Source organism: Heterocephalus glaber, unplaced genomic scaffold (assembly GCF_053883595.1).
Source record: "Heterocephalus glaber isolate CG9 unplaced genomic scaffold, H.glaber_assembly_v1.0 deba00000738, whole genome shotgun sequence".
NCBI classification, from domain to species: Eukaryota; Metazoa; Chordata; class Mammalia; order Rodentia; family Bathyergidae; genus Heterocephalus; species Heterocephalus glaber.
Genome location: NW_028258161.1, coordinates 14,170,881 through 14,194,675, shown reverse-complemented (window position 1 = coordinate 14,194,675; position 23,795 = coordinate 14,170,881). Strand labels below are relative to the sequence as shown.

General features: G+C 49.2%; 1 protein-coding gene across 11 annotated transcripts in view; it reads left to right on the top strand.

The window, feature by feature from the left end:
- Jcad (junctional cadherin 5 associated) overlaps window positions 1-23,795 on the top strand; it is an 82,018-nt gene that overhangs the window by 33,417 nt on the left and 24,806 nt on the right. For 2 of the 11 annotated variants that reach the window (XM_087207038.1, XM_087207037.1), the window contains exons 1-2: window positions 8,152-8,253; window positions 17,322-17,661. In XM_087207038.1, coding sequence (XP_087063164.1) covers window positions 17,381-17,661 — 281 coding nt within the window. In that variant the 5' untranslated portion in view covers window positions 8,152-8,253; window positions 17,322-17,380. The other 9 variants (XM_087207042.1, XM_021241993.2, XM_021241992.2 and 6 more) reach the window with 9 other exon arrangements.

Below are 23,795 nucleotides of genomic sequence, written 5' to 3'. Positions count from 1 at the left end.
ACACACACATACACACACACACAGAGCCATATGCTCAGATTAAGTGCTGAGACTTTGCATTTCACATTAACTAAGAATCCTCTTGTTAAAGTCCTCTCTTAGATCTCGTGTTTTCTGAGTTCCCTAGCAGAACGAAGGTAGCACTAAATAACTGGCTTTTAGGATATATTGACTAAATACTTTATGGTATTGCAATAGCTGTGCACATCTCTACTTCTCTACCTTAACCTGAAAATGCACACATTCTTTGTAAAACTATTCTCCTCTGAGGAAAGAAAGAAGAAAGGAAGAGGGAGAGGGAAGGGAGGAAGAGAACTACAATTATGCTTTCCAATTAAAAGGTTGAGTAGAAAGGTTCTTCCTAAAATTTGTTCATCATGTTATTTCTCTAACAGTTTTCCTACAAGAAGCAAATAAATATAGTTCACATAGTTCAGATGAAATAGTTTCCTCCCATGGTTTTCAACAATTCAGGGAATTGTGCAGATAAATTGTATTTAATCCCCAGAAATGGAAGCTAACTGTCATCTGCATGAGGCCATGTTGGGCCAGGTGCTTTGCATAGGTCCCATTCGCTTGCACACGATCTTAAAACACAAAGAGAGCTAATATTTGTGAAACATTGACTCAGTACTGAATGTTTTCATGCAATATCTTATTTAATCCTCATAACCAGACAGTTTGTCTTCATATACGAAAACAGGCTCAGGAGACTGAACTGATTTGCCTAACACTCCACAGTAAATGGCAGCATTGAGATCCACCCACCCCAGTCTGTTTGACTCCAAAGCCTGTATGCTTCTCCCTCCAGGTATGGTCACCTTCTGACACCAGGAAAGCTGGGAACCCTTTCCTCTGAGTATATCCAGCCTCTCAAATGGCCGTGTGCCCTGTGGTTAGTAAGATTTATAGAGCAAGTGGCCAGGTGGCTCGGAGCTCCTGCCAGGGCTAGGTTGTCATTGGGGTTGGTCATGAGCCTTGGCTTTCAAACTTTGGTGCGCTTCGGGATCAGAGAAGTTGTTTAAAACTGCAAATTTCTGGGCTCCACCCTAGGGTTCTAGCCAATTGCATCTAAGCATTGCTTTTTTCCAAAAATAGTTCATGAACTTAGTGATTCATGACTTAATAGATTCAGACGATGTCATTTCTTGTCTTCATAGTTTATCTTGTGAATGGCAGGTGTCACCACCCACCTTGCCATTAGGAAACTCGGAATCTGGTGTGGCAAAAGAGATCTTTGTGCATCTGGGTGTGCTGTAGGAAGGCACACACTGGAATTGAGGTGCTAGAAAAGCCATGTCTAATACAGCAGGGAAGACAAAATAAATTATGTAAGCTGGAAAATAGGAATGTTAAGTAAAGACACACAATGAGTAGCAGGGAGTATTGACTGAACTAAAGATGTTGCATAACCTCTCATTTAAATGCTAGGTAAGTGATGACAGTACTAGCTTCAGGTTACCCACCTCTTATGAGAAAGAGGAGAACATTCTGTTTTCACAAAGCAATGATGTATTGGTATCTGTGGGAGTCCTTTTATTGTGTTTACATTAGAGTTTAAAATCTATATGAAGTAATCTTGTTTGTTTTTTTGACTCTTAAATATATGCTTTTCAGCATAATGATTAAGACCTCAACATTGAAGGGCTGGGGATGTAGTTCAGTGCTGGAATGCTTGCCCATCACTTGCAAAGCCCTGAGTTCAGTTCCCAGTGCTGCCAAAATAAATAAATAAAAACCTTGAACTTAGATAGCATCAGATGGCTGCCATCCACCCTTCCCATCCACAGCTGCTTCAGCACTAGGAGACTATACTGGGTGACCCATTGCTGGGCATCCTCCACTTGCCAGAGCCCTGGTCTTACCACAGCTCATTAGGAAAGACAAGAACTGTACAAACAACAACAATAATATTGGAGCAATGCATTGTGAGGTAGTGGCAAAGAATTAGTAACTGGGAAGTGTTCTACTTTTTTATCAACCTTGGAAAATATAAAATTTATCACAAGCCGGGGATTTAGCTCAGTGGTGCCACCACCTGTCTTGCAAGCACAAGGACCCAAGTTCGATCCCCGGTACCAAAAATAAATAAATAAATAAAATAAAATAGAATAAAATTCATCACAAGCTTATATTTAGATGCGCCCACTGATACGCAGGTGCTATAACAAACAGATGCCTCTGGGCACAAAAAAAGTGTTCCCCAAGAAAGATGTACATTCTGTTTACGAATGGCATGTGTGCTAAGAACAGGGTCTGCTGTGGAGAGAGGGAAAAGAAGTGGGGTAGATTTCATGACATCTGTGACTAGTTAGTTTAGGTAATCTCCAGGTCTTTGGTCATTTCAGCAGAAGTTTTCGTTCACATTCCAGGCATCCACACTGTAGGGAAGACTGTGAGCTTGTGTAGACCAAGTGTTAATCTATCCATTAGTTTGAGAAAACTAAAGAGCACATGCAGTTCCCTGCCGACCTCAAGCTCGTGTTCAATGCCTCCTTGCATGAGGCAGTGGCTACAGCTATCCACGCATGGATGGAGGCCCCAGTGACAGTGGTGCAGAAATGTAGATTCCGCAGGGCCTTATCAGTGGTGATTGGGAAAAATGCACTGAATCGTCAGGGGAGGATGTGTGGAGGATACAGCTAAGGAAACATTGTTGCTGTTCCCAGAGCTCAGAGACACTAACTAATTGTTCCAGCAAGATAAGACACTGGCTTTGGACTGTCACTGTTATTTCTCAACTATTGCTGATGAAAGCTGCCTTTCATTTGATTTATTGTTTTCGCTCAGTCATATTTCGTGTCTATTATTTGCCTTTCCGCAAGGTGTAATCATGGTGTTTGGTCTTTCTTGTTTGCACGTTATTTTCTTTTAGAAGAATTGGTTTATGTTGGATTAAACAGAGCATGCAAATAGCATGCTTGATGTACATATCACCCAGGTATAGAAAAGGGTCCCAGGCAGAGGTTTAGGACAGTAAGCCATGCCTAAAGTAGAACCCAGACAAAGCAGAAACGATCTCAGACACACTGAAAGCGAACTAACAAAGAGTTCAAAATCTGGACATTTTCTGAAAGTGCTAGCCATCTTATCTTTATTCTTATTTATATTCTTCAGTCCTCACCTAACTCCTTAGATCCCATTCATGTGGCAAAGACTTATACCTCAGCCACAGAGTAATGAGTATAGGTGACCAGTTGACTTCAGAGGCATCCAACTGTCCAGTCCAGCGGGTGGCCGTTTCATCTACCTGTTCAAATGGTCGGTGCTTTTAGAAGCACCGACCAAGCTAGGTTGCGGTAGACAATGGGACTGACTGGGGCCTGGATCTTAATACAGGAGGTTTCCAAATTTGTTTCTTCATTTGTTGTTGTTGCTGGGAATTGAACCCAGGGCCTGGAATATGCTAAGTACCGCTCTAGTGTTGGGTTGACTCAGCGCAGGGAGAGCAGAAAAGAAGGGGGTACAGTTTGGGCTCTCAGAATAAACAACTTTGCCTGTTAGTTTGGTGCTGTGACCACTGGAAACCAAACAGACAAACACAGAACCTAAGAAAACACGTGGATGAGCAGGGCCTCCCACTAGCACTCAGAATCTAGTAGCTGAAGCAAGAATGTAGACTGATAAGGCAGATCCAGGTGTATATGCTGAGTGCTGTATTACCAGTGTGTTGTGGCTTGGATCTTACACGCCCCCAGAGGCTCTCCTGTTACAGCCTTGGCCCCAGCCGAGGTGGGAGGTGGTGGAACCTTTGGGAGGTGGGGCCTACTGGGAGGAAGTGAGGTCACTGGGGGGCGTGGCCTTGGAGGGGCTATGGCGACCTTGGTATCTCTGCTCTCTTCTTTTGCTTCCCAGCTGCCATAAAGTGAGCCACTTTGGTCCCCCGTGTACTCCCTACAATGATGCTCTGCCTTACAGAAGCAACACAGCTCACCTGGCATGCACAGAACCTCTGAGAACACAGGCCAGAACAAATATTTCCTTTTCATGAGCCGACTACCTCAGGTGTTTTGCAACAGTGACAGAGAGCTAAATTTACACAAAAGGCGATAGAAGTTTTAGATAGGCAGACAATAATGGGATGGAAAGTTTTCTTTAATGGGAGATTTACATCTACTCAACACCTAGCTGAATAACTACTTGGAATCACCCAACCCTGTTAATAAATTCTATTAACACTAAAAAATTAATTAATAAATTCTGCCCCTATGGTCATGGAAGGACACCAATCAAGGCCAAGCCGACCATCTGACCCATAGGGAAGAAACAAAGAGCCGTTCCACCACGCTCTCCTTCCTCCATGTCACCTTTGTGCTGTCAGCCACCGATGAATGAGTGTAAGGCCGTTCAATCATTCTTTCCCCAAAGGAAGCATTCTTTTTGCAAGTAATGTTGGTAACCAGCTTGGTTCATGCTGTTCACTTTTTGTGGTGTTGTTTGTTTCATTTCAGTAGGTTTGTTTCTTCAGTGCTGGCGATGGAACTGGGGCCTTGCATATGCTAGGCTAGTGCTCTCCCGCTGAGCCATAGTCCCAGCCCTGTTGTTCACATATTTTCTCTTTCAAAAATAAAGTACACAGGATTAAGAGATTAGCTGGCTTACTTTTGGCTGATTCTTTGTTAGCTGGTGTGTGATGGGGGAGAGGTAGTCAAGGGCATTCGTGTCTGGACCCTTCCAGTGCCGGCTGTATCTCTGTCTGCAGGCTCAGATCTCAGCCAGGCACTGCACTGCCTGGACACATCACTGCTTGAGGGTTTTCCTTAGAATCTGGCAGAGTTATATAGACTGCAGGGTGGGGAATGCTGGACTGCCCTCTCCACCATGATAACAGCTGGTTTTGGTGATGGTCAGCAGTGAGCGGGTCCGCGAGGAAGACAAACAAGCTGTTTCCCATTAGTGCATAAACCTATGTGGGGAATGCTGACACAGAGCTCATAAGACCCGATAACTGAAAATGATTTTTCTCATGCAATAACCATGCAGATTCAAGCTCCTTAATCTGAAGGTATACGACTGAAAAATGTTTTATCTTTTTTTTTCAGACCCCAGGGTTGTAAATTTTGTCTCAGTTAATGTCCAGGTTTCCCAGACAGTAGTTACTGAGCCTCAGGGTCACTTGACTCATGAGGACCTTGCTGTGTTGGTCTTTATTTTCACAGTGGTGTCGGTGACTGCTGTGTTTGGAGTGGGTAGTGTGTACTACTCCAGTTACACTGGGGCACACGTTATTTCCATTTCTTATGCTGAATGCTTTTGCCTCTCAGACTTCACTGTGTTTAGGAATCATCTAGACATTTACTTAAAATACAGATTCTGGAATCTCACCCACAGAAAGTGGAAATACTGATCAAATCTATTAATGAAGAGGCGCAAGGGTCTAATAGTCAAATCCCCTCAGCAATCCTGAAATAGTTGCTTCACAGAGTATATTTGGGGAATGATTTTTAGTTCATGGTTAAAAAGAATTACACAGTGTGGCCGCCAAGTTAATATAAAGCATGGAAATATCCCCAAACAAGTTTTACTAGCACTTTCAGTCTTTTCAAGTTTTTGTACAACTATTGTTGTTTGCTTTCTAGAACAAGTGAACAAGAGAGATTTCAAGGACCTTATCAAGAACATTATCTTTTTAAAAAAAATATGAGAACTAGTATTGTTTTTACAAACCAAGGGGAAAATATCAAGGAATATTTAACTCAGCTAAAGGAAACTTTACAGCATCACAGAGGGGCCCTAAAAGAAAGAGAGCAGAGGTTGTTCTAGGCCCTTGGAAAAGCAGTGCATTAAAGAAACAAAGCTTTTTGTTTTTTTTTAAAAAATTGTTTCCTTAAGCAGGCTCTTGAGCATTTTCCCTCTGGTCATCCAACATCTGCCCCGATGACTCAATAATCCAAGTTCTTTCCTGAATCTGTGAAATCCTTTCTCCAGGACTCAGAGGAGGGTGGGGACATGGGGCATCCAGAGCACATGTTCACAGAGTGTGCTAGATTTCCAATACCACTGTGCTCACAGTTGTTTGCAATCAGATTTTATGCTTCATGGTATATAATGATAGGTATTTTTTTCCTGAGTTCAAATCTTCCAACACCAAATAAGTGGGACAAAGGGATTGAAGTTGCAGGAATGTGGAGGGTGACTGAGAGTCGAGGTGGTGAGGAGAAGCAATGTGAAGCCTCTCATAGTCAAATGAAAATGTACACAGGTGTTTTCTGAGGTACGAGGACCCAATATATGAAGAAATGTCTTATGTTCTAAAAACATAACTGTAAACACATGTGTATGCATCTATAGACAGACATACATAAAACACATAGATCGAATGTGTGGGTAGATACACCTCTCTTCCCTGTCTGCTGCCACCACCCACCTCTACACACTGGTGCCAGTGTGGAAATTGGCCGATGGATCTTCTCACTATCTCTCCACTTCAGTTGTCACCATACACTTAGAACCCAGATAATCACCCACTCATCCTCAGCATCTTTTCAACTGTACCCCCCTTCCTCTTCATAGCTCCATTTCCAGATCTTCAGAAAAACCCTCCACAAGGGCCGGGGGTTTAGCTTCGTGGTTTCGCTGCCTGCTGCGCAAGCGCAAGGACCCCAGTTCGATCCCTGGTACCAAAAAAAAGGCTCAGAAAAACCCCCCACCTCTTTCCTTGACTGCTGTGACTGTCACCATCTTCCATCCCCTGCTCTCCATTTGAATTGGCCTTAAGGCTCTCATGGCTGGTGACACACCAGCGCTGAGCAAAGAAGGAAGCCAAACCTTTTGAAACAAGGTCCTTATGATGAAGAGCCAAGGTCAAGAAACCCTTGAACTTATGTAGTCATGTTCTTTTGACTCCGGTGTTTCCATTTCATTACCTTTCCCTAATTAAATCTGCCTTGTCAACTTTTCTGCTAGAACACAATTTGTTATTAAACTTTATTTTGTTTGGTTTAGCTTCTGTCTAGCATTACATCAGTGTTTTCTACTGCAACTCTACAGCGTTTTAGCTCCATTATAAAACTCGTGTGGGGTTGAGCCAGAAACCAACTGCATGACATTAGTCTATGGGGAACAAGGCCTAGTCTTCATTCACAAGCTGATAAATGTTTTTGCAGGGACATCTGGCTCCATATGTGTCTGACATGTAAACAAGTAGACAGACGGCGATGCATGTACAGCTTAGGTGTTCTATATATATGCACACAGACATGCATATATGCATGTTTACGTTTTTAGAAAAGGGGCACATATCGGTGGCCCACAACCGCAGTTACTCCATGGCGTTGGCAAATCGAGAAGAGAAAGGAATTGCATGCCGTAGAAGTGACCCATCCTTGAAAGACGATTTTATGACAAGCCATGAATAACTTACTTCCCACAAAAGTCTGTGTTTCATTCTTCTTTCAAAAATATTTTCCCATCCTATCTCCCCAGCCCGGAGACACTGAGCCCGCCTGGCCCCGCCCACGGCTCCCTTAGCGGGCTCCCCAGTTTGCCCCGGTTACACCTGCCCAGACGCAGTGCCATGCTCAGGTAGCTACTGTTTCTTACCAGGAGCCCGGGCCACGCCAGCAGCTAAGCAGGCGTCATTTCCGTTCACTCTCACGACTGCCAGGGGCTGGGCCCGCTTCCTACCCTTCTGTGAGAGAGAAATCTGAGGCTCACAGAGGTCGCGCACCTAGAAAGTGCTACAAACAGCCAGCGCTGGGGCCTCGGGTGACGGCGTCCGCTCCCCTCAGAGGGCCTGGTGCTGCCGGGGATGCAGCCACCGGTCACGGCAAAGCCGGGGGGGTTCTGAAGACCCAACCTCACTCGCGCCGGACAGCTTGGCCGCACCCTGCCCCGCAGCTCCTGGCAGCGTGGCGGGTTCTCCTCCTCCGCGCCGTGAGTGTGCGCCCGTGTCAGTGTGTGTGCGTGTCCCGAGTATAGTGCATCTCTGCACATTCATGCACAAGTGAGAGGAAGAGGACAGGGTGGCCAGTCCACCTGAGCCTTCCGCGCCTGCACCACCAGGCCTGGGAGGCTCCAAGGCCAGGCCTCCGCCCAGGTGCCGCCCCCAGGCGGGTCTGCGAGAGGAGAGGAGGCCGGGCGGTGGGCGGGGAGATCCGGGCGGTGGGCGGAGCGATCCTGGGCGGTGGGCGGTGCTTGGCACGCTCGGCCGCGGCGGCTGAGGCGGGGCGGCTCGCGCTGGTCCTCGGCCGGCCGGGCGGCGGCGGCGGCGGCGGCGCGGTGCGGCGCGGGGCAGCGTGAGGGAGCCGCTCGGTAAGTCCCGGCGAGTCCCGCGCCCCGCCCCCCACTCACCCCCCCCCCCGCGGCCTCGCCGGAGACCCGCACGCCCAACTTCCAGGAGGGACCCGCGGGTGTCGGGGTCTCCGGGGTCCGCAGCCGGTGGGCGCCTGCAAGGCCGCGGGGGTCCCGCTTAGGCCCGGGCGGCGCCCAGGAACGCGGGTGGGCGCGGGCGGCCGGGCGGGGCCCCTCGCTGGCCCCAGGGGCCGGGCCGTGGCGCCCGGAGCCGGTAGCCGGTAGCCGCTCGAGCCGGTCCGGACCGCGGGCAGGGGCGCGAGGGGAAGCGGCTCCCGCGATCCCGCCCCCCGGCCCGGCCCGGCCCGGCCTCCGCGCCGTTAGGGTCTCCCGCCCGACCCGAGCGGGGTGCAGCGCCCGACAGCGCCGCTGGCCGGACGAGCCCCTGGCCCCGGATCCGGCGCGGGCTGTGGAGGAGAAGCTGCGCTCGCGCTCCGAGCAGTCGGGGAGCGCTCCCGGCGGGCGGCCCGGGTCCGGGGCGCTGTCAGGTGGATGGGGTGTCCCAGGGCCTGCGCCTTTTCCTCCCCGTCTCACTTCACAAGGAATACGCATCCGAGGGATTCGGGGTGCGGCTTGGAAGATGGGACAATGTTGGGGCGGTGGCAGCCAGAAATGTTCTGCCAGGATAAAATAAAAATAGGCTCCGTAGTGTAAGCTGAGCGGTGACGGGCTGACCAGGTAAAACTTTAGGGAAACGATTCCTCATGTCAGGTAGTTTGAGAATTTAAAATGACAAGATCGAGACATCCAGCAAAGCAAAAATGCATGAAGGTCTTTGGAAATTCTACGAAGGCGGTGTTTCTTAAGAGCTGGTTCCCGTGTAAGTGGGAGTTTGGTAAATTCCTCTGGCTTCCATAAGGCTCTGTGGGTTTGGGTTTAATCATTCACCTTGGTATTCGCTGGCTAATTCCTAGTCACCGGCTGAATGTGCTTCCTGGACGTCTCCCTGTTGCTCTGGTTGGACACCAGGCTGCAAACTTTCCCTTGGGCTGCCTTGGCAAGCAAATATTTGTGGAAGAAAGGCCTCTAATCTATTAGGCCTTCCTCCTGAAAAATTTCACCCTGCACTGCAAAGAGTAGAAGGTCAGGCCCTTGGCAGGCCCAGGAGATTTGGGGGACAGGGTGGGTGGAGGAAGCCTGTTGGGGGTGTGCGTCTCCTCGCCCTTGGAAAGAATGCCAGAGTGCCACATGCGGTGAGGGCTGTCTGCTGACTCCTGTGAGAGTTCGGGGTTCCAGGGGCCTGTGGGGTGCTGTCAGTAGCTGCAAACGTAGCTGGTGCTCAGGGATGGGTAAGGAGAGCAGTGTCCAGCTTTTCACCCAAAGGCAGTATGAAATGATTCTTAACATGCAGTGTTAAGGCAAATCCCTTCTTTGTCGCCAGTAGAGCAAGCCCAGGAGCCGGTGGCTTCCCCAAGCCCTCCTTGTCCTTGCTGGGAGAGCCCTCTAGTCTGGAAGAACGGTAAACACAATCATGGTAGGAGGCCAGAGTTCCCCTCCTAATGAGCTTGGCGAGACTCTACCATGATTAATCTAGAGTTTAGAACACAGCGCTGGCTTGAAACGATTGTCCTGTGCTGGCCTGTATTCTGATAAGCAGTGACTCTGTCTCTGAACTCCTCTAGGCCTGTTATTAAGCCCCCGGCTGCATTTTCCTCTGGTTCTCAGCAGATGTTTTTTACCTTTCGGGAGGGAAGGGTTATCTGCCTCTTGGAAGCCTTGTTAACTGGGCTTTGCTCCAGAGGTCTCTGGCTTGTGGAATGCAGAGGGACAGGCACTTGCTATTCCAGAGCCCAGGAAAGGTGCATCAGTCTGGCAGTGCTTCGCTAAGCCCTTTGAACACTAGTGCTGTAAAAGTACAGGAGTCTCCCCAGACCACAACCTCAGCCACCGTGATTTGAATTTGAGATGTCTTATTTTAAATTTATTCATGACTTTTCATATCCAAATGTATTTTTCAAAACTTTCTGTAGATCATATGCTTAGGAACAGCCTGGCCAAACTGGCAAAGACTTATTATCGGTCCACTAACTACCTTTAGAGTTTTCTGCTATTAGTTATCTCTGTATAGCTTACCTAAAAAAGCGGTTTCTTCAGCGTGCAAATGAAAGAACTTAGATGACCTTATGAACAGGCACCAAGGTGAATTTCAAAGAGGAAAGAGTGAAAGTAACTATATATTGAAAGAATAGTTGGCGGCATAGAAACCAAGTGTTGCTGCTAGTTATCTCTTGGCCCAATGGGGTTATTAGGAACTTTTTTCTGCTTTTTTTAAGTACTGAATTTTGTAGTGTTTACTTTTGAAATAATTTTATATGACTTATAGTTAGAAAATAAATAAAAATGGAAAAAATTACATGAAATAATGTGAACTCCAACATCTTCATAAAACCTTGGCTCTTTTATCCTAAAGCAATTTTAAAACAAAGAACAAAATTAGTATGTTAGAAGTTTAACAGAATATTTCAGAAATCTTTATGTGGGGAACTTGATATACAGGATGATAACAGAATAAATTTCTAACCTGTTAGAAGTTTTAGCTATTTTTCTAAATAGCCTCAGATTCCAAAGGGTTTCTTAATGACTTAAAACCTTTCAGAAATGTTAATGAGGTACTTAGGGTCTTATAAAAGTGTGTGTGGGGATAACCAAAGCACTAATTGTGTGACACAGAATTTAAAGGTGAAAGAAAAAAACAAAAGAGGTGTGTGTGTGTTTCTCTCTGTATGTGTGTGTGTGTTTTCAGGCTAGTTGTGGAAAGTCAAGAACAGAAGAGATAATATTTATTTAAAGATTGACTGCGTGATATTTACTATTTGCCTCTTATTTCCCCTTTTCTCTCTTTAAACCACTGCCTTAACACTAACCTGACCGGCAAGATTAATGGTCAAGATCCTTCTGATCTTAGATCCAAGTTTTCCACCTCATTGTTTTCTTTTTGTCCTTCTAAAATGATTGCTTCACCGATTAAATATCCTTCTTATGCCTTATGAGATCTCAGCAAGTGGAGGGCATGGCAGAGCTGGTCATTGACTATGTACAACACTTGGTGAAGACTCATCCCAGAACTTAGTGCGGAACCATGCCGTTGTTTATTGAACAATTAAGACTGGAAAGGGAAATGGAAAGCCTATTGTTCATAATAAAATAGATGATTCTACTGTTAAAAAACAAGCTGTAGGGCCGGGGATTTAGCTCAGTGGTTTCACCGCCTGCTGCGCAAGCGTAAGGACCCGAGTTCGATCCCCGGTACCAAAAAAAAAAAACCAAGCTGTAGAAAGCATTAAAAAATTGCTGTATCAGTTAGCAACATGGTCCACTCTGGTTTGTTTTATGTCTTGGCTATATACCTCTTGTTTAAATAAACTACTTTGTTATATATTAATCATAACATTGGACCTACAACTTGTCATTTGAAGAAATATTTACACTGAATGGCCAACAATTTGAGGGACCAATTACATATTAAGTATGGAATGTCAGTAAGTAAACTGAAAACTTGGAGGTTTTAAAAGGAGTGATAGTGTAATCAAGACCTTTAGAACCCAGACTACAGTCCTGTGGTAGCTTCCTTGTCAGGCATGGACACTAGGCTTCCCAGAAACAAGGCAGTCTCCATGGCTCAGGTGCCCTGCAGCAGAACTTGCTGTAATTTGCTTCTCATTTATTCTCTTCTCCAGTGTTTCTGTGATGGTCATTGAATCTTCCAAGTATGTAATATATTTTCAAAGACACATTTTCGTAATCCTACCAAAGCACCTCTTCATTTTCAGAAAGGTTTTTTTTGGCTAGAACATAAATTAAAAATTAATAAAAAAAAGAGACAAAGACCCATTCATTTGTCAGATTATTGAAGCCTTTAAAAAAGCAGTATTTGTTGTTGTTGAGGGCATAGTTAAGTATATTATGAACTGCATTTTTATTATTTGTTAACAATAGAGATATTGTTCAGTTACAGTGATAAGTCACAACTTAGTATACTAAGTTATGAGTGATGATGACTAATGACATAATTGATGAGTGATAAATACTATTGTTATATTAATAGAAGTTAAGTTGCTATTAATTGTAATGCATATATATTAAGTTATATATACTTAAGCTAATATTAAGGATATGAAGTTAAGGCTAAGATGCTCAGTATATAAAATTGCCAGTATTTGACCATTTTTGACCTGCAAAATTATAGTTTCATATGGTTTAACCTAATACACTTTGTGACAGAACATCATAAAATACTGCACAGTTAAAAGTATAAATAGGGACTTAAAAACAAAACCTTGGAGTCCAGTAACACTGTTGATATTTTGGCTTGTTTCCTTTTGGTGTTATTCCTCTCCTGTGTGTGTGTGTATATGATATGCCTGTAACTGGGAGCACACCGGTCTAGGGTTTCATACCCGACTCCGTTATTTAAAATGGCAGCCCGGACATTTCCTTGTGCTTCTCGATATTTGGAAGCACAGCATGAGACCTGGGTGCACATAGTGTAGCTCACCATGTGGGTTTACTGCAGCAGAATCTCTTTCACTACCCATTCAGCAGACATTTAGTTCAATATTCTGTCAAAAATGAAACTGAGGTGAATTTCCTTGTATGTGTGTGTGTGTGTCTAATTATTTTGTTAAGATGAACCCTAGGAAATGAGGTTATGACTGTAGGGTTTCAGATGTCTAAGATTTTACTGTTCACTCCCCAACCACTTTCAGAGGGGAAAGGCCCGTCTGCACAGAGCCCTCACATCTACCGCGTGGGTCACCATGACCTCACCAGCAGGGAGCACTGCTTTTTAGAAGCCTCAGTAATTAATCTGCTGGGTGAATAATGGCATTTTGGTTTAATTTTATTTGTCTGATTGCAGGAGAGAGTGAACACTTTTTCCATATTTTTAATTGGGTACATGTCTTAATTTTCAGTTCACATTCTAAGCAGATTTTTTAAAAAAACAGCTCTGGTTGATGTAATGAGTTTGTTAATATTTTTTTTCCTTTCACCACCCTGAGGAGCCTTAAACTGTGTGTAGGAGAATAAGAGCGTTCTTTTTATAAATGGAAAGGGAGGGGACCGCGGTGTCTTTTTAGATGGCATTCACTTGCAGCTCTCCACCTAGGCTCCAGAACGTGTGTCACTGCAGTAATTCCTCCCACATAGTAACATCGGCGGGGAAGGTGGTGACTGGGTCTGCTCTGTCTTTGTATTCTGCAGCGGAGCCGGTGTCTCGTGTGTCCAGTGCGAGACAAGCGCCTCGGTGAGTCGAGGCTGGAGTCGGTGTGCAGCACCCTCGCTGGTAGGAGCGCTGCTGGGTGGCGCCTGCCCGGGCCGCCTCCTGTCCGTGTGTGCCCATTCTCCTGGGTGCTCCTGGGGGGCTCTGCGGGGTGCCAGTGAGACCAAGGTCACAGGCTAAAACCCGTTGTACTGCTTCTCCCCTTGAAAATGACTTAGTGCCCCTTCTTTTTCTTATCCCCTTTGCCACTTCTAATTGCTCAGTCCTCACTTCCATCTCTGTCACCTTAGTCCTCCCTTTCCCACCAGGATACCACAGAACGTTTTCCTTGCCTGGACCCATTTGTGGTTTCCTATTACCCACTCAAAAAGTCTCAGTTCTATCAATGTTGAAGCCAAGGCTTGCTGTTTCTATATAGATTTTTTTTCCTTTAGTTCATGCACCAGGTTCTGTAATAGCTCCATGTCACTTAGGAAGGACTAAATGCCCAAGATGGCCCTAGAGTCTTGTGAAGGTCACGAGCTGCCCAGTGGTGTATTTGTGAGCACATCACTTGCTCAGCATTTAGATATGAACACTAGCGTTGCCATCAAGGCATAGTCAAGGCAGGGATTCACCTGTGCGTGGGTGTGCATGTGTGTGAGAAGAGTCATGTACAAGAGGCATCCTCACTGCAAGGACTAGAAGAATTTTTTCATCTTAAATGTAGTTTTTAAGTGTAATGTCACCATGTCTTCTGTATTTTCTTATTTATATTTATGCATTATTTGGGTAGATTGAGAAAGTTGTTGATTGTAAGGAAGGGAACATAAATGGCGAGCTGAAAACACCAGTAGTGGCGTGGATATCAAAGCTAGGCAGATCTGGTTTCAGCCCTCGGATTTCAGCTGCTTGGTGTCTGTAGCCTCAGCCTCTGGGTCGGAGCATCCTCCCCGGCAGTGTGCTGTTGGCAGTGCACGTCTGCACTGGAGAATTTGCTGGGAATGAGAGGTGAATTGGAGTGTGCCATGTAACTAGTGAGAGCGTGGGGCACCTGCCAGGTGCTCGTGGGTGGGCGATGGCCTCTCCTTTCATGTGTCCTGTGATTGTGGCTACAGAAAACAGGTTTTCCTCATAGTTCATAGCCTGTGTTTATGGGGGTCATGGGGCAAGGGGTGCCGAGAAAATTTGCATGAATTGAGAGATTCTTGGTGGACTTGTGCGCCTACTAGAGAGCATGTCAGGCAATTTACAGAGGTCACAAGCATTTCCAAAGGGGTCAACGATAGCAGTTTACAAACCTGATCATTTGCCATTTTAGGTGTGCACGTACCTTTCTGAGATGTGAAATGTGCGGTTACAGTCAGGGAGGCAGTTTAGGGTTGTGCCAAATTTTGTTGTGCATTTGCCTTCACAGCAGTTCTCTGAGTGGATGTGTGGGTCAGAGAATTAAGTGCTGTTGACTTAAAATGCTGGCATTGAAGAAAAGCTTGAAAGGGTCCATCTTTCCAGTCCAGCAGGCCCAGGCGCCCAGTCCCCTGCCTCGGCACTGGTGAGGGGAGCCCGCGTGGCGTGAGGATCGGGCAGAGGGAGGGTGGCCGTGTCCCGTGGGTGTGCTTGGCAGTCACAGGTCACTGCTAGAGCCCGCCCAGCCCGTGGGCCTGCGCCCTCCACTCAGCTGCTGTCCTGAGCGCTGAAGCGCAGGCATTTGGTCTGCCGTGCTGACTCCGTGCATGCGAGCTGCTGGCCTCTGAGAGGAGAAAGAGGAGTTTCCATCCATCGCAGCACTCTTGCCCCCAGACCGCAGGGTCGGTTTAGGGCCTCTTCACGGCTGGATCTTCCTGGGCAGTGTTTGCGGCTTGGTGTGGGTTGTCACGCCGCTTAAGATTTTGCTGAACAAACTGCAGACACTTGGCCTGATCGGAGACTTGCCTCACCCAGGTCAGCAGCCCGCGTGCGACTTTGGGAGAGCTGCTTCTTCGTCACCACTCTGGCAGATGGGCTGCAGTGCAGCCAGCCCTGGGCACACAGCCAGGTTTGGGGGCCCCGGCCTCACCGTCCACGATTTGGGGTTAACTGGGCTGGTCGCAGGAGCCATGGTCCGTCGCATGTAAAAGGCAGCTTCTCCAATGAAATCCTGTGTCCGAGCCCTTCCCTCGCTGGGTGTTGGTACCCAGAGCACCCTGCGCTGGGCACAGGCACGCAGCCTGGCAGTCCCTGCTGGCCGAGCCCAGCTTCTTGGTCCTCCCTTTGCTGAGCTCCCTGGGTCGGGCCGAGGGAGCACATGGAGTGGTGGGGTGGCCGTGGCCGCTGGGCCTCCCCGAGACCGCGCCCGGAGGAAGGGCAGGTGCTGCAGCGCCCCGGGCCTTTCCTGCCCCTGTGATTGGCTGTGCCAGGCAGGGTGCACTCAGGGCCCCGAGAGCCGCGCCGACAGGAAGCACATGGTCTTCCTCGCACCTGCGGGCCAGCAGGCGTTTCCTGGCCATTGTTCGCAGTGGCCAGTGACTGTTTCCAGCCGCCAGGGCTGTGGGGCTGAGGAGCTGAGCTGGCCCGGCTCCCTGATCCGCCCAGCTTCTGTGTGCAGCCAGCTTCCATGGCTGGGGGGTGTGTGACGGGTCTGTGGCCCGCAGGGGCCACTCCGGCTGTGCTCCTGTGCGGACTTCTGTCCACTTCCACCACCCGTGTGCCTTCGGAAAGATTACACTGGGGCAGGCTGCTGTTGGTGTGGCTGCTGAGAGGCATTTGGGGTGGGCCCCTCGGCAGAGAAGTATGAATCTCGTTCCCAGATGACCGGGAAGAAATTTACTTCTGCAAGTATCGTGTGCAGCTGGGTATGTTGGCATGCACCTGTGATCCCAGCACACTGGGGGACTGAGGCAAGAGGGTCGTGAGTTCCGCTTCATCCTGGCAGTTTAGCAATGTAACAAGACCCTGTCTCGAAATAGAAATCAAAAGAGCCGAGGATGCAGCTCAGCACGATGGCCCTAGGTTCAGTCCCCAGTACTGGGAAAAAATAAAGATTCGCGTGAAAAGGAGAATTTTCAGAGTGTGTTGTAGGTCTCACGTGCACACTTGATTGGTGTGTCGTTTGGTCACTGGGAGCCTAGAGACTAAAAACCCATTTCCAGCTGCCAGCTAACCACTCAGGGAGTGCCCGGCAGCCCCTTTGACTGCTTCCACGCAAGCCCATTGTGGCTGTGCACTGGGTAACACTCTTGCTCCTTCGTGCAGGGCAAGAGTTGTGTGTGTGAGACAGAAGCAGGGGTTGTAACAGGCTGACTGCACATTGGTAGCTTCTCTTTTTAGAAACATAAAACAGCAGTCACAGCTTGCACGCCTGTGTTTATGCCGTTCTCGCCCCTCCAGCCTGATGATTTTAGATGGGGAGGCAAGAGGCGGGTGGGCAGGGTTGGACGTTCCTTTGCTTAAATACTGTTCTGACCAGATGTGGTGCATGCCTGTAAGCTCAGCACTCTGGGAAGCTGAGGCCTGCACATTTGAGGCCAGCTTGGACAACTGAGTGAGACCCTATCTCCTAATAAAAAAGGGCTGGGACACAGCTCCGTTAGCAGAGCACTCCTGGATTCAAGCCCTTGCACTGAGAAACAAAAAGCAAGAACCACTACTCAGCATTCTTGTTCAAGAGGCAGCTGTTCTTGGGGTGATCCTCTGCCATGTCTCTGTGTCGCGCTGCCCCACAAGCACTTGGCAGGGTGTTGGGCGCTGGGAGATCGCCACCTTCACCTTTCGGGGTCTGCCTGGGGAGGGTAGGGGCCACTGCAGCTTTGCAGGGACGACGGTCACCCAGAGCTCTCTCCTGTCCCCCTAGTGATGGGTCACGCCACCACAGCGGTGCCAGCAGGCAAGCGATGGTGAAGCCAGCACACCATGTACAGTGTGGAAGACCTGCTGATCTCTCATGGGTACAAACCAGCCCGAGACCTCCCAGGGCAACGTGGGGCAAAGGCTGATGGGCACCCACAGGCGAAGACAAGGCCCAGAGGCAGCCAGGGCCTGCAGAACGGGTGTGAAGATGGCATTGCTGCCCTGGCTCCAAGCAGGCAGGCCCCGGGCCCAGGCCCTGTGAGTGCCCCCGAGGGCCACCAAGGTGTGCCAAGGCACCACGTGGAGCACCACAGGACGTCTGCTTCCAGAGCTCCAGAGGCGGGGTAAGCTTCCCTATTGCACCAGCAGGTGCTTTTGCCTTGGGACGTTGGCCCTGGGTTATGCATAAGGAAACTCTTCCACCTTTTTCTGTTTGGCTGGGGCCGGGGAGGGACCGAAGGGCCCGAGAGGAGGTGCTTCTTCTCGTGCGTCATGTGGAGTATCCCAGCCCCATACAGATCACAGTGCCACCACAGTGGGCCCTCAGGGACCCACACTGAGTGACAGGACACTCTGCTTCTCTTGACAACCTTCTGCTCTGTGTTTTCAGTGGGAATCTTTTAGAGTCTGGTAAAAGCTAGTTCATTTCCATTCGTGCAGTCATGGTACACTGGCTTTCTTCTAAATCCCTTTCACTGTTTTGCAGGCTACAGAGCATCGAGTGGGATCTGTCTCCCCTCCATTTGTGAAAAAGACGACCATCCTTCTATGGTCCTGACTCCACTGGCGTCCCAGCTGTCCCCTTGCATACACACTGGCCCGCCGTGGGGTCCCATTCCCACACAGCTGCCTCTGCGGCTGTTTCCTGATGGACAGAGGGGACTCTAGCAGCTGACCTCCGAGGCAGCATGGGAGAGCAGCCCTGAAACTCTCTTCTAAACAGTTTCAACCTTGAGGAAACATTTGTTCTCTCCTCATAAAACTGTGACTATCTTTAAAACTGCAGTAGGACCAGGATAGCTTGGGATAGGGAGCGTGTTACAGGGGCGGGACCTGGAAACCCCCAGGAGCGGGGGGCTAAGAGACAGAAACAGAAAAGGCAGTGAAAAAGTCCCTTGGGAATGAACTGGTCTTCCTGGCTTATAGATCACCTTCCCCGAGAAAGCTCCTTCCTTATTGGCTGACCGTTTTCGGGCATAATTGGGAGGGTTTTGTTTTGTTAGAGCATTCAACACCTTGGCTCCTGGGCGGGAGCAAAGGCAAGAGTGCCCCTTCCTGGCCTTGTGGGCTTGTATTGCCAAGTCTGAGCTGTCAAGAGGGACAGGGCTGCAGGGCCGTCCAGAGTGGAAAGTGCAGGAGCCGTGCCCTCCCCTTGCCTTTCAGAATCCTGCCACCCCGCTTTCTTGGGCCTCACTGTGCGCCCTGTGCCCACCGTGGCGTTTGGCAGCAGGCTCTCATCCAGAAGTTAGCTGGGGTAAGGCCGCCTTAGCTACCCTCAGACAAACTTGTGTTTGATTTGCTCCTCCCTTCTGTTCTCTCTAGTTTTGTGCTGAGTGTTTCTGTGTCTTTCAGCTTTGTACTGAGCACTTTTTTGTCTTTCAGCAAGGTGCTGAGTTTGTACCTTGGTCTTGTTTCTTTTGCATTTCCTGGAGAGCTTGTTAGTGCTGCGAGATGGTGGTTACTTAATATCTCACCACTGTGACAGGCGCTAAGAAGCAGAAGACTCCATGCCTAGTGAGGTGAGAGCAGTGCCGTGGCGCCCTGCACATGTGCTGTGTAGGTCATGCGAGCCCTCCGCACATGAGCCTGAATGGAGTTGGGTTTCGCAGTAAGGGACAGTAGGACCCCGTCAGGATCCTGAGTGGGCACTGTGCTCCCACGTCTTCCACACCCCGCTCGGGGCCTCTAGCCCTTGTGGGTAACAAGGTCCTAAGGACACGAGGGCCTCCAGCCAGTCCCGCAGGAGGGAGACACAGCCAGATCTGCGAGCCGTCTGTTTCTGTCGTGAGTGAGATGCTCAGATGGGCTTTGGACATCACTGGGGTGTTTTCACACAGATGCCCGAGTGCTCAGTAGTTTCGGCGTCTTCTCCGTGTCTCTGGAATTTGCTGATTAGCTTGCATGGTGGGCAGTAGCTTTTGGATTGAAGTTTGTTACATTGTTACATTGTTCAGCTGTCCATTTCCTGATGGGTACAAATGCCTGACATGCGCAGCTTCACAGAGGATAGGCTTATTTTGGCTCATGAGTTCAGAGGTTTTAGTCCATGTTCAGCTGGCTCCAAGGCAGAAGCATCCTGGTAGAAGGGCATGGCAGAGGAAGGCTGCTTACCTCATGGCAGCCAGGAAACAGACTACATCCTTCATGACACGGCCCTGGGGACCTAGTTCCTCCAGCCAGGCCCCACCTCCTAGCAGCCCCTTCAGCTGTGAACTCACTAGTGACCTGTTGACGAGGTCAGTGCCTTCAGGATCCAGTCACCTTCTAGGCCTCACCTCTGAAGGGCGCTGCAGTGGGGATCAAGCTTTCAGTACACAGGTCTTCGGGATGACATTTCGTGTTCCAGCTGCCTTGTAGGGCAGAAAGGTAAAGTCCATAGGAGGTGTGATTGAAATATATAGTGAATGTTTAAATTTTAAACATTTATTACGGTAAAAGACACATACTCCGTCTTCCTTTGAACACACCGATCCTCTCATTCTTTCTGCTTTCTGAAGCACTCCTGGAAGTCTTCTTTGGTGAGTGTCTTTCCAAGGTATAATCAAGAATATGGTGAATGCTGCTGCCGAGTACCATCAAACAGCAAGACAGGCTTATAAAGATATTATGGTGTGTCCTCATCCACCTTATCCCTGGATCTGGCATCTTGTGGCTTCTAGCTTTTCCCCAGAGTTAAACTGACCTGAAAGGTGCACATTTTGAATCAATTCAAGACATCCAGTCAGCCCCAACAACACAACCGAAGACGCTCACAAATGAGGATTTCCAGAACTGCTCAGAAAGTGGCAAGAATGATAGGATGTGTGTGTGTGTGTGGGGGGGGGTGTTATTTCTAGTGGTATTAACAGCAATATGTCTTTTACTATAATAAAATTTTTTAAAATGTACACATTCAAGCAAGGGATTTAGCTCAGTGGTTCCGCTGCCTGCCTCACGAGTGCAAGGACGCGAGTTCCTTCCCCAGTACCAAAAACAAAAAATACACATTCTTGTAGTTTTCGGTCATGCCTTGTACATATTTGCAAAACTAAGCCAGTGTCCAGAGGCTCAGCACAGGGCTTCCCGAGTTGGCCTGAAAAGACACTTTTCTCTTTAGTAGCCAATTGGTACATGAAAATAGGAGACCACCAGAAAGATAGGCATGGAAGAAAATTATCTTTCTCCATCAGAAAAAAAAAGTGCTTTGGGAGAAAACAAAAAGGTACCAATAGTTACGGCTTTAAAAATGTAGAAAGACAAACCCACCAGACCACGGCTTATGTGAATTCTGAATCTGAATGCCTGAGTGGCACACTGCCAGTGCCCAGCCCTTGGTCCCTTAACAAGAGCGCCTGCAGTCCTGCTGCCTGTCCTGTCGGCCTGGTGGCCGCTGCTGGGCTGGTCTCCAGGACTGGAGGGCACATGGGGCCCAGGGTGGCTCTGTCCAGCTCCAAGCCATCGAGATCATGGGCCACACCTCAGGCTCATCCTCAGCACCCCACTAGTGTTCTGGGAAGGGTGGAAGTCAAGCTGGTTTGTTTTATTCTGGCAGGAGGTGGAGACATCAGCGTGTAGGTCATGATTTTGCGGTGCGGGGGTTCAAAGGCAGGGCCTTCCATGTGCTAGGTGAGCCTTCTGCCGGGGAGCTCTAGCCCAGCCCAGTGTCGCATTTTTCTAGCTGAAGAACTTGGAGCTGTTGTCTGGGCTCATTGGGATGGAATAGAGCCAGCCCACCTAAGTGGAGCCCTGGCTGCCAGTCACCCAGCAGTGCCACCCTGCAGCCATGCTGGGCCTGGCCTGGCCAGCCCCTTCCCGCCAGCTGAGGAGAAAATGCATGCCACCCATGTACAGGACGCGTAACAGGGAGGCACAGTGCTGCTCTTCTGTGGCTGCTGTAAGGCTGAACAGTGGAGGGCAGCAGTGTCCTCAACCTGGGGCTGCTTGGTGTTTTCACTATAGTTTGACAGAGTGCTGCTGAGACCCAGGATGAGGCAAGAGAGGCAGCTCTTAGGTGGAGGGTGGCGAAGGGCTGTGCCAACTGCTTAAACGCTTACATCGACATGTGGCAGGGCTGAGAGTCCACTTTTATTTGTTGGCCCAAATTATTGATTACAGAGAACGTACTTCCTGTTGCCACAGTGTGGGACCACCCTTCTCAGGGTCTCTGCCCCACTCCAGGGCTGCGCTGGCTGCGTGGCCTGCCGTCAGCCCGGTCTGAGCAGGCCTCCTTCGGGCTCACCAGCCACCCTTTCCTGTGCCTGCCGTGTGGCCACCTGGGTCCTCGTGTGCGCCCTGCTCCTTCTCCACTCCCTCTCCCCTTGGAAGCCCCTCCTCATCGGTTCATCTCCTCAGTTCCTTCCTTGGAAATTACTCTGTCCTGTGCATTCTTCCAGCACGTTCTATCGGCCTTGGCCTCAGGGATCCTCTGCTTCCTGCAGGCTGATAACATATCTAATTCATCTCTGATGTGGCTAATTCCTATTTTAAAGTTTTGCATTTAGTAAACATTCATTCCTTAAGTAAATTCACTAGGCCTAGGCATTGTGTAAGCGCTGAGTGTCCAGAGCAGCAGGCTCCCTGGGCCAGGAGGTGTAGATGTGTGCAGTGACTCTGGGAGGCTGTGGGGAAGGTCGGATCTGGAAGAGGAGAAGCACTGGTCTCCTTGACGGTGTCTGTTTCAATTTTGAGATAGAGTCCGTGGTGTCGGACGGCCAGTGGGGCCTTCTGCTTGGTGAGGGTGACCCCTCCAGCCGGTGGGGAAGGACTGGGGTGGACAGACATGGAAGCTGGGGCTTCGGCCATACCAGGGCTGTGCTGAGGTTGGCTTCCAGGCCAGGGATGGTAAGTCCCTTGCTTCACAGACAGTGGGTCTCCGTGCAGACCTCCTCCTGAGTGGCCTCAGCTCACGCACTGTGCATGGAAGTCACTTGGTGGTACAGAAGCTTGCTGGCAGACACAGGCACGTGTGCACATACACAGTCGTCAAGGGGAAGCTGCCCAGCCACTGTGTATTATCTGGGTGCACAGGAAACAGCACATTTCAGATGCAGGTAGCCATCACTGAGGAATAGTGAGCTGTCATTAAAATATGTAGAAGGCTTGTCAGGCATTCACAGTTTCCTTGAGGTGTTTCCTGTGAAATGCCAGAATCGGAGGAAGCTGTAAAATAACTTACACAACAGAGGTTTGGATGTGAAAGTCACACCACAACAGGCTCTTTGCTGGGCCCCAGGAACTCTGCTAAAAAGGTTCTGTTCCTCCACCATGAGGGTGACTTGTAATTATCTCCTGTCATCGGCAGCAGTTGTGACTAATTAGAGGCTGAGCCAAGTGGGAGAGTCTGATGTGGTGGCTTGGGGCCCTCATCTTGGGAGGTTTGTATCTGATCAGTAAACATCTATCCCAGACAGCGCTACTGGATATGGTAAACAGTGGATCTTCGGGCCTTTTAAAGCTTCTCTCAAATCATATCCTGCTTAAAATGGTTTTCCCAAAAAGGAAAGCTCCAAGTTTAACATCTGTTTTTGTGTATCTCTTTCTCTGCAGAATGATAACCCCACATATTATTTGTCTTTTATCCCGACTGGCAGCCGGTTATCTTGGGCTCTCTGAGCAGGGAAAGTTTGGATTCCTGAGCTGCGTGCTCACGGGCACCAGGAGGACTCAGCTCTCCTTTGCCGTCTCTTTGGAAACCTTTCCTCCAGGCACTTTGTCTTGCGCAGAAGCAGCGTGACGGTCCAGAAGTGCCTGGGTCCTGGTCTGCTCTGGCCCGGACACTCGCACCGCTTTCCCTCAGCAGCTTTTCCCACCCAGAAGCAGACTTTCAGAAGCACCATGAAGAGCTGGCACAGCTGCTGAGGGCCTTGTGCACGGGCAGCCAGGCCATCCCACGAGGAGCACGTCCGTGGGGCATCCTTCCTTAGCCAGCGTGCTGGATAGGTTTGAGGGCTCGGGCACCCACAGAGAGGCCCTGGGACACAGGGACAGCACAGGGGCTCAGCAGGCCCCATCGTCTGCTTTTGGGATGACCACTGCTCTGAGTTCCTGATGAAGGACAAGGAGCCTGGACCAGAGCGCGTTGGACATCTGCTGTGCCCCAGCTGTGGAATCTGAGGGCTGTGAGGCGGCTGCCTCGGTGCAGTGACGCGAGGTGGACGGGAGGCTCTCTCTGGATCCTTGGTGGCTGCCTTCCCTCCCTGGCATGGCTTTCACAGAGCAGTGGGTCAGAGAACAGCCCATAAATACGCATCGAGTGAGTGAGTGAAAGTGAGGTGGGTGG